Here is an 11,602-nt window from a genome sequence, read left to right as displayed (position 1 = left end):
TATTATTATATATATATAGTATATATATATATATATATATATATATATATATATATATATATATATATATATATATATATATATATATATAACTAACAAATGGAACTGATTCTATAAGTGTCAAAAAACAATGTATTCATCTTCGTGTTATCATAGGCATCCAAGATATATGAAGAAACAAATAAAACGAAGCTAATTCAGAACCCTTATGGACAGTTTTTTTATTCGATAGTTCTTATATTAATCCTCAGAAGTAAGCACAAACATTTACGAGCATGTTTGTTAGTTATGAAAAGGGCTATTGGCAATACAGCACGAGCTAAAATGAGATACGAGTTGACGAAAATGTTCAATGGAATGATAATTTCTTGACCAAAAATTTTTATCAAAATCTTTGGGAGAAAATTTATTAATATGATCCCAATTATGAATGCGCTACAAGTCAATGCTGCTTGAATTAGCACTAATCGTTCGTATCTGGCAGTTCCAAACGTATTTGTTCCATCTTTTTCACTCTTCCTTAAAGTTCCTGAAATTTCACATTTAATTTAACACAAGCAATAAAATAACCATTTAAGAACTTTTAGACGAACATAAAATACCCAAATCTTGTTTTCAATATGACTTGGAATTGTAGAACTTTATGGTTCATCTTCGTTATGTAAAAAAAAAAAGAAGGAAAGCGGTTTGTTGACACCAACTTCGTGATTCGTTGATAACTGAAGTAAAGCGATGGCGTATTTTGTAAAAAATTGTCAAGTAGATGACGAGCATTGCAATGGATAGAAATATTCCCCAAATTTGGCGAAATCTGAAAACTGATAAGAAGCAATTAATGAATTCCAATTAATCATATACATTTCTTTATTAAATAGGAATGATAATCACAATTTCTTGTTATGTTCATGACGAAAGAGAGTGACAGATGCCTTTATCATATTTTTTGTTTGAAACAGTATGAACTTTAATGTCTAGCCAAATGAACAGAAAAGAAAAAAATTTGAATTTTGAAATTTATCAGAACTATTCTGAGAAATAAAAGTAATACTAAATCTAACAATAAAAAAAATTTTCCATCATCAATTGACTGTTTTGTACAGTCAACTGTCCATAGTAAGATCGAAACTTCAAAACTTCGGGTACAGTAATAAAAATCGGCAAATGAAATTGCTGAAAAATGCAAACTTAATATAAATAGACAAGTCATAATTCTGGAATTGTATTTTTAATCATAGTACTGAAGAGAAGGAAACTGTTAAATCAAAAGATTGTTCCTAAAATTATCAAAATGATGATAAAAGTTATAATTGTTAAGGTTATTGCATGACATGATTTAACAGCCACAAAACCTCCACCCCTTCTCTTGCTTTTGAAAATTATTTTGAACATTGTATAAAGTTAGTATTGTCATACCAAAGACTGTCAACCATACGAAAAGCAATAAAAAATACAGCTTTTTTGATTCGAAAAATGCATTGCTTTGCGGTAAAATTATGGACAAGAAACGATTCAGCGTCCATAACAATCCAAAATGTAGCACGGCGTAAAATGAAAACGTATTGATCGACGAGAACGTGTAATTTATCCACGTTTTGTAATCTATGATATAAAACAAAACAGTTTCTTAAAACAAATTTTAAAATTTTTGAATTAAAGTGATCAGAAAATATTATGGTTGTCTATAATGTAATATTCAGACGGTCATTGGTTATAAATGAAATATCAATGATTTTATGTAATACTTAAACGACGATTGATTATGAGATAAATACTTGATATTAGATCAATAGAATGTTTGTTTGCAGCAATATGTTAGTAATGAATTTCAAAATGCCATTAGAAATTCGATGCACTACTTCCATTCTCAATAATAAACCGACTTTTCTTTCATACTTTATTTTTAAATAATTATATAAATAAATTAACCTACCATATGAACTCTTTTTAATAAATAATATTTCCGGCAAAAGAACAGCTATTTGTGGAGTAAAGCTTATCAAATTACCAATAATAAGTTGGAATGTAATAAGAATGAATGTACGATTATAAAAACTCTCTCGATTACAGCATACTATAGCCATCAGTACATTACTAATAATACCGAATAATAAAAAAAGAGAAAACAATATAACTACTGTATATTTTGTAGTTATGTACTGTTCATCTCTTATATCATTGAAATTCGTCATATTTTCTCCACAGCAGTTTAAAGCTGATATTAGAAATATTGCAATAATACAGTATGAATGAGCTACCATTTTGTTCATCAATAATCTTTTCCGGAAATGTTTCTATTTCGTCTCAATTTAGTTTTTATGCCAAATGATCCTAAACTTGTTGAAAGTTTCGATATTTGAAATGTTAATGTTACCAAATACTTTTAGCTCAAATTGAAGAATTGTAATTAATATGGAAAATATATTAATATTTAATGATACGCATGAATTTAATGATGAAATTAGATTTATAATTTTATTTGTTATTCATTAAATTTGCGTAACTATTTTGTTTCAGTGAAAAAAAAAGATTGAATTAAAGAAAAACCAAAGTTGAATAAGGAATTTAAAATGAAATAAATTTGTATTTTTTTCACAAATTTTACAAATCTAAAATTATCGGTAAAGGAAAAAAAGAGTACAAGAACTTTATAAGCATGCATTTTGATTTGCTTTTTTTATGCTCTTCTAAATGAATATGATAATAGAGTTGTTCATTTAATAACAAAATGTGTCATTCAAGTGATATCGCAGAGATCTTTTATATCAGCAATTACTTTCCTTTACATTGTGAAGATTACCCAAAGAATGGAATAACATAATTTTAATATTAATTTTTCGTCATTTAAAGCCTCTTGAAGCACGCTATATTTTGTTGCTTTCATTATGGTAAAGATAAATTTATGTAATTTATCAAAACTGAATCAGTTTTGAATAGCAGATCTCATAATATCAATAGATGATGCTTGATATCTAACACTGATGAGCATTGAAATTCTCAATTTGCTTTTTTCTTTCAATCTTTCATTGCATTCGCAATATATTGTATTCTAGTAACAGAACATAAATGTATCCTAGTAATAACTTAAATTTGCATTATTACTTAAAATTTAAATTGTTAATTAAACTGCATATCCTTAATCACAGCACCATTCACTGAAGTTGAAGCGCAAATTATACATTTTGATATGAATGGCATTGCTATAAGTAATGGTAGTGCATGTTCTCTAGGCACTTCTAAACCGCCGCATGTCCACATGCAATCGGTTATCCATTGGAATAAACCAAAACTGTTATTAGAGTTGCCTTAGAGATAAATAACACTCATGAAGAAGTTAAAAAGTTTGTCTAAGTATGGAAAGACCATATCTTAGGTTAAATAAATTAAAAAAGAACGCAATTCAATTATTACAAAAATTACAAATTTATATGGATTACCAAGCTACAACCCTGGTTAATAAAAGGATTTTAGAGAAGATGTTATCATATTTTTACAGAAAAGTTTGGTAAGCCAATTCTTTTGATTGGGAAGTAAGAGAAGAAAACAAAAATGAAAGAAAGTAAAATACTGAGCTCAATAATGCGAATAGCAAAGATATTATATTTACTTCTGGAGTAATTGAGTCAAATAATATAGCTTTGAAAGGAGTTGCACATTTTTATAAGAATGAGAAGTAACATATAAGAGCATAAATGTATTCTAGATATTTGTCGTTATCATAAACAGTTGAGTTCTCTCAGTAAAGACTAATGGATTAATTGATTTAAAGAACTTGGAAAATACAATCAATTCAGATACTTTTCTCATCCCTGTTATAGTAATGAACAATGAAATAAGTATTATTTAACTGATTTCAAAGATTGGCTAGATATGCATGGCGCATTTTTTCATACCGATGTTGCCCAAGCTTTCGTGAAAAATTTCATTGGATGTAAAATAAACATTAAATTCTCAAATGAGGATGGTTATTGTGCCAAGTCCCTATACCAACCATTTCTTCCCAAACAATTCTTGCTACCTCACCTAACATAAAAACTATTATAACTACTTTAACCAAGATCTTTTCCTGTTTTAAAAATATTGAGAATTTTTGTTAGGAGAAGTTTTAATTGGCAACCTTTTTATTCTGCATGTCTATATTTTTTTAATGAAAATAACATCTTCCTAATAAATCAATTTATTCATTATATTTGATTAAAAAGCAATAGAACATTTGATATAAAATTGGACTTTCTAAAATTACTTTTACATACCGGCATTATGTGCTATAATACGATCATTCAATAATCTAATAATGATGGTGGCTTGCGAGTACAGCTGACAAATAAGGACTAATTAATTAAACTGAGTTTTTAATGTATCATTATGTTCAGCGATAACAAATTTATGAGCAACAGCCAGATTTTTTCACATTTTCAGATCAAGGGTAAGTTCAAATCCCACTTATATTTTCGATGATTAATTAGTAGGTAAAATTGTATTAACCAAAACTTGAGCGAGTCTTTAACGTTTGGTACGATTTTTTGTTTTTTACATCCAAAAAAAAATAATTTTAGTTTTAAAAAATGTAATTAAAAAAGTAGAAAATATAATTTAAAGAAACGATATGATATAATTTTCCTTGATATGGAGTCAAACTTATGGTCTGTATATTTTATAGCTTTCTTGAAACTTTAATTGGACATTCCTTTTGTTTGTTTGAATTTCACGTTTATTTAGGAAACTATCGCGACATTATTTTCCAAAAACGCAAGAACAAAATACCGGGACTGTTTCAGCTTGATAAAGAGAAAAAAAAATAATGCCATATTTATTACTTTCCATACCTTCATAGACTTCCAAAACCAACCTTTGGTCATTGTTTTACATCTGAGATCACTTAACATAATTGCAATAAACTAGATGGTACTAAAGGATGTGATAAAGTTACTGATCGAGGTAAGTTCATTTGCTGAATACATTGAATTGTAATCTTTGAAGGAAGTAAATAGAAATAATTTCCAAAATCCTATCAAATTATAAATGATATCTGAATTTTCTTTCGCCAATTTTTTTCGTGAAATATGTACTTTATTTTTTTTACTGCCAATTATCTGATTAATATTTTAACGGATATTTGCCAGAAATTAAATTGAAAAGATCACAATTTCATTCATTTTATCCATCATTTTGCTTTTTTTGATGAACATAGAAGAATTAAAAGACGTATATGAGAAGGGATGATCTGCAAAGAATCTTGTTCTAAATCTTATTAAAAATAAAAGATTTAGAATAGGATGCTTTCGCAAACATTTCGGGAAGTAAAAGTTACTCTTCGGCATAACTTTAAACAATTTTACTGTATCCAATAATCCCAACGATCAATTTTAATCAGGTCCTAATAAATCATGTTAGTATCCATTAATCATTCTCTGATCATCGAAGTAACACAGTGAAATGACATTTGGATCTTCTCAACGTAACTTCTAGCAAATATCCGTTGAAATATTAGTCAGAAAGTAAGGAGCAAAAATTTTAATTTTCCTCACTTGAATTGTGTATATTTCACAAAAAAAAATTAATGGAAGAAAATTCAACCGGTATATTCGCATTGGCTATTAATTAGTAGATTGACAAAAAGTAATTTTTAGTAATATGCTAAAGCTAATTTGTATTACCACTATTACATCAGGTTTTCAAATATATATGCTGCGTAACTTTGAATACCTATTCGTGAAGCAGCTCCGTCATCGAGGAAATTTATGATGCTGTGACAAGTTCATGATGCTTTTACTGAACATCATTTTCTCAAAATCGCTCCAAATGCTTCTTTCATTCTCATTCGATTATTTGAATGCATATTTGTAACTGAGTTTTATATACTCGGCAGTGTCGCCGATTTTCTTCAACCGTGACAAAAACTGAGGGTTCTTCCTGCCTCTTTAGTTGGCAGGACCTCAAACTTGGGTAATCAAACTTTATTATGATAAATTCATTAATACAACAACAAACTTGCAATTACGACATCGATACAACAAATTAATGACGAAAACACTAAAAACAAAAAAGACTAAATCACGCCCGATACCTTATATCCAACCTACCTCAACAAAACATATTTATTTGTAAAAGTGGATTGGTGCTCAGGATCCTTCGCTTTCTCGACTGGAAGAGTCCTTGTTTTATGATTACAAGAATTAGCTTCCTTATGGAGCGCACATTGATATAGTGTTCTTTGTTAGCGTAAACGTAAGACGATATAAGCATATAACACAAAGATGTCTGATTTTCAACAAAGGGAATTACTGTTCCTTTGTTACTACTCGCGATTTCGTCGAATTCGGCTGCGATGTCCTCGGTGTTTGCGTTGAGCTCGTTTTCTTAGCTCTTCTAGGTAGTTTTCTTCTCGCCATATTTTCCATAGATGATCAAGTCTCTTGCATGTGGTCATGTACTGATGTTTTAATTCCTTCGTTTGTAAATTTTCTTCCCCGCATATTGTCTTGTCCCTGCAACAAGCCTTTTTTTCTGTCAAATTTTCTCGAGCTGAATCTGAATTCAAGAAATCTGCAGTTCTTGACACTAAACCTATTCCAGATCTACCAAGGGTCTTTCTTGATAATCGCTTCAAATTCAATAACTGAAGTTATCAATTCTACGTTGTCAAGGAACTTTGTATCGATGGCTTTTCTTAGAGATCCTTCTGCTATTTTTCCTCTGTTGATGAAATACGGAAAATCCTCAGTTTGAGGCATAGCCCAAGTCCTCCAACACATCTCCAGATTCCATTCTGATCTTTTCTTAAGCCCCAATGTTCGATTTCCTTTTGCATTATGTTTAACAGTGCCATCTATCAATTGTATTACTTTGTTATAGTCATTAGATGCCAAATTCTCTCTGGAGAACCCTTTCAAACTTCTTGTCTTCTCCTTTGATACCTTCGCAAGAAATCGTAAGACGTATAACATCGTTCTTATCAGCTTAACAGTGAAGAGAATCGTATCTCATCCAGCGGTCAACAGAAAAGGTGAAGATACCACGCCGAAGGGGACTCGCGTGAATCGGTAGGTAGCTAGGTTTTCTTGAGTTACTTTCTTCGTCTTATCTTTCAGCTATAAAAACCTGATGACATCTCTGTCTTCTTGTTTTAGGCACATTTGCAAAAATGCTTTCCCTACATCGGCCATCACCAGGTAACGTCCTTGTCTGGCCCGTAATAGAATTCCTACTAATGATGCCATCATTGCTGGCCTCTTATACAGACATTCATTTAGTGATGGGCCTTCGTTCGTCTTTGCTGATGGGTCAAATACTACCCCCTAAGCTTCGTGGTGGATTTCTGAGGTGTTATTACCGCTTGGTGGGGCAGGTAAGATACTCGTTTCATTCTGATGTTTCATTCTGATTCTTCACCCATTCTATGATTCTTTCCTCAAGTAAGGTTTAATATACTCATCATAACATTCCAATAATTCTGGAGACTTCTTCAATCTTCGTATTGTAGTTCGTAGACATCCCCATGCCATATCCTTTTGCTTTTGCTGGCGCTATCTCTTGGTTCTTCCATGACCAGCTCACTATACATCTCCCTTCTTTGTCCATGGTGAGCGATTTTTGAAAAGCTTCAAAAACTTTTTCATCCTGATAATCCGTCATTAAATCTCTAATCTCAATTGCTTCTAATTTCCACGTTTGTTCAATCTGGTCCATGTGGATTTACGATTCCTTCTTTGTTATGTTTGCAATTGTTTGGAATTTATAAGACTCGTCATTTCTGTTTCTTGTATCACTCACTATATTGTGTCATTTCCCGTTTGCCGCCTTCGACCACTCCTATTTCTGTTTTCATAATCATCCATCCTGGTGGGCGTTTTATGGAATTACGAATGACTAAATCTGCAATCCCTTCCACGCCTAATACGTCTGGTTTTCTCCATTTACCTTCAACTAGTTTCTTTCTTTCATTGTTACATACAGTATCCGTTCGAATATTGAATCGACAATGTACGCTTGGATATTCTTCACATTCCCGAACAGTGTTTGAACTCCGAAAGTTATCTTTCGGCTTTCATATTTCCATGTGCCTACCATTCCTGTTATTAATCCCACACTCGGTGATGTTTGTTTTAAGTTCAGTTTGCTTACCATTGATTCCGTAACATAATTACAATCGCTTCCTGTATGGAAGAAAATTAAGAACTTTGCTGTTTTTATTGGTTCATCTGGCTAATCAATCCAGATCTGGATTGATTAGCCTTACTTCTTTATAGATCATATACGTTTTCCACATACTGTCATCCGCAACCGGGGCCACCACTGTCTTTGGGCTTATATTTGATTCTTCACCATTTTTGAAATGCTTGCTTTGTTTCTTCATTCCGTTGCGTTTCCTATATAAAGCGCTATTGTGGCCAGATCCGCAATGAAAACATTTTATCCTTCTCATGCATGTTTCCTGTGAGTAGTCGTTTTTGTAAACTGTAAACTTTCAACTTCTTAAATTTGAGTTGCAAAATGAAGTAATTCACTACCGTTCTAATAATCTGTCTAGAAATTCTAATTTACACAAGTAGTTCACGCATAGCTACCAAATATGATATAGCTTTTCTTGGTGACAATCAACGGAGTAATTCTGTATTCAACGATTTCACAAATGACAAAGTAATGTGAATGAATGAATTGGTAATTATTTTTTGGTTTCATGTCAAAGTCAACCGGATAATTTAGATCAGGTGAAAAGGTGAAAATAATGGCTGAATAAAAGAATGCATGAAATTTCAATCTTTTTTACTGTACGAAATTTCTGACTAATTTATTAAAAACAGTTATTTGTAGAATTAGTTTTATTAATGTTCCGAGTGTAGTTGTGTTGTTTGTGTTAAATTTAAAATGCAAGATATTCATTTCTTTTTTTTGTTTATTAAGTTATTTACGGTTTTCTATAGCTTCAAAAACCACTCGTAAAAAAGCTGGAGCATTCCAGATAAAATGACAGTTTCACGATGATTCTAGATAGTGACAATTTCATAATGTTTCTACCAAATATCATTTTTTTCAAAATCTTTCCAAATGCTTCTTTCATTCAGTTGGGAAAAGTATTGATTTTAAATGTGAAAATACTTCGTATTTAAATATGAAAAAAATTGGAGATGAGAAAAATTATTGCTAGAAAACAAATTCATTTTTTACTATATTAAATGAGATATTACTTTCAAGATACATAAAATGTGAATTAATGATAACGAGACGAAGTTGTCAAGGTTAACCAAATGATCAAAATGGATACTGCAGAATGTATAAAAACTCAGTTACAAATATGCATCACAATAATAGAATGAATAAGTAACAGGTGAAAGTAGTCTGGCTAATTTCATTTGTCAACTTTTTTATTGCATGTTTCGCTTTTTCGTGATTAAATCTTGTTTCAGGGATTGAATTTTTTATAAATCAAATTTAAAAGTCCAATTCAAAAAGCTGAATTTAAAAACTAAATTACGCACCTTAGCAATTTGATGCATTGTATTAGTGTAATAAATTTAATTACACCTATATTACTTGTCAACTAATATTGCCGCATTACTCTTGTATTTATTTGATCATGCTGTATTCATTATCATCGTATTTATATGTGCTTAATATATTCATTATTACTGTATTTACATACGGTTACTGTTATTACAAGTAGCAAATGTTAAATTATCGCTACAAAATTTATCTTTAAGATTTATCGCAGTAAAATCGCTTCTTTACAGCTTAATTCGACATATCGCGAATGATTTAATTAATAAGTAAAAATATTTTAGTGTGCAACAAATCATTTTATAATCTGTACAAAATTTTATCATTTCATTAAATTTTTGACATCAAACGATAAAGTTCAAGTATTTCACATATGGAATTAACTTTGTTAGGATATGCAGGTGTCCAGATATTTCACATATGAAATCAACTTTGTTAGAATATGTATACCTTGTAATCACAAGCTAATAAGTTGATAAATGGCACATATTAAAATGCTAAGCGATGTTTGATTTTCAATTTTATGATGTATGTTTAGAGATGAAAAGTTTCTTCTTGAATACCGGCAATAAATCAAGCATTCAGCAATAAAGCAGCAGTTGAAAGTATAGTATTTATAATAGGCAATTAGATTCAATAAAAATGATAATTATACTGTGTAATTTGGAACTATCGGAGTAAAGTTTGCATGCAGCTTAAAGAGCTGAAATGTATGCCATCAGTTCAGAATTCTATTCCTTCAGGAAATTCACTCTCTTACTGTGAAGGTAACATCTCAGTAAATCAACTAAATCAGTTAAAAATGTTTGCACTGATTTTTTCATGTTATTCTTTTGAAAGGAGTAAGGAAACAGTTTGAAATCTAACAATTCATACTGAATAAAATACTTTCCTCTCATATCCTTTTGGCTAATCATGAGAAAGTAATTAGATTCCTATCTCTTCCCTGATATTTTTTGACATAATTTTTTTTCAATTTCAAATGTTTCAACCTTTGCCACAATATCAGTTCCGGATGTGAACGACAAAGTCCCATATGGAAATTTAATTTATCATTTTAACTATTACATTTTATACTGTCTCATTTTTATTATTCAAAATATTCGCATTACTGAACAATCAAACGCCTTTCCTATTTATATGAAATGCCACATTTGTGATCATATACGGTTTGCAATACGTTATCAAAAGCTGCACGGAAGATAACAACAAAATCACTGATTTGTCGGACAATACTATAACGATGACCTTTCAAGGTAATAACAGAAAGTAAACATCAGGTTATGAGAATTCCCATCAACGAACATCCATGAACATATCAGATGCATGTCGTACTACTGGTAGACTGATATGATTAGTCATGTTAATTATTTCAGGGGAATTTCCAGAATTCCTCTTTATTTTGCTTGGCCCTAGCTGTAGAATCACTTATTTCCCACAGTAACTAAATTTTGTTATACAAACAAATCGTGTAACACTTCAATTTTCATAAGAAACTGGTATGTAGTTTGGAGGGATTTGCGGGCAGAACCAATTAAGATGGCATCAATTCCGCTCTTATCAAGATGAATGATATGAACAGTACTACTGTACTACTAAGAAGTACTACTGTCTATCTCATTTTATGATACGCAATTGTTCGATTTATAGAATTTCAAATATATTCAACCGAAAAAAGATATCATTTTTTGGTAAATATCGGGAATGTTCTCATTTCGTACTGACCCACCAATAATGGAAGTACGAAATACTACTGGTGTACATTGAGGTACTTGAAAAGTTGGAACTGTTAAAGTTCATCTATTCAATGACTCATAGTGACAATTTGGAAACGATAACTGCAAAAGTTTGCACATGAAATCAGAAGGAATGTTAGGGCCAAATCACAGGATAAAGTTTGCTAGGCTCCATCTGCAAGCCAATGCATCACCTCCATCTTTCCTATGCTCTCTCTTACCTTTTTCCACTCGTATATTTGTCCATTTAGCAATTTTAACAGTTTACCGTTAAACCTTTTTGAAGGAATCTATTTTCTGGAAAAATTTTATTGATTTCATTTCCCTCTCCCTCTCTCTCTCTCNCNCTCTCTCTCTCTCTCTCTCTCTCT

The 11,602-nt window shown here is 30.8% G+C and overlaps 1 protein-coding gene across 1 annotated transcript; it reads right to left on the bottom strand.

The window, feature by feature from the left end:
• Positions 1-510: 510 nt before the first annotated feature.
• On the bottom strand, positions 511-4,883 carry LOAG_08892 (hypothetical protein; the record flags this gene model as incomplete). The annotated part of the gene is made up of 7 exons (XM_003144422.1): positions 511-529; positions 702-811; positions 1,099-1,170; positions 1,452-1,623; positions 3,125-3,302; positions 4,251-4,314; positions 4,824-4,883. The coding sequence occupies 7 exons, from the start codon at positions 4,881-4,883 to the stop codon at positions 511-513; spliced, it is 675 nt and encodes a 224-aa protein (XP_003144470.1).
• Positions 4,884-11,602: the final 6,719 nt, after the last annotated feature.

Source organism: Loa loa (assembly GCF_000183805.2).
Source record: "Loa loa unplaced genomic scaffold supercont3.269, whole genome shotgun sequence".
In the NCBI taxonomy this organism is placed as follows: Eukaryota; Metazoa; Nematoda; class Chromadorea; order Rhabditida; family Onchocercidae; genus Loa; species Loa loa.
Note: the sequence above shows the minus strand (reverse complement) of the source record. Positions and strands in the feature narration are given on the sequence as shown.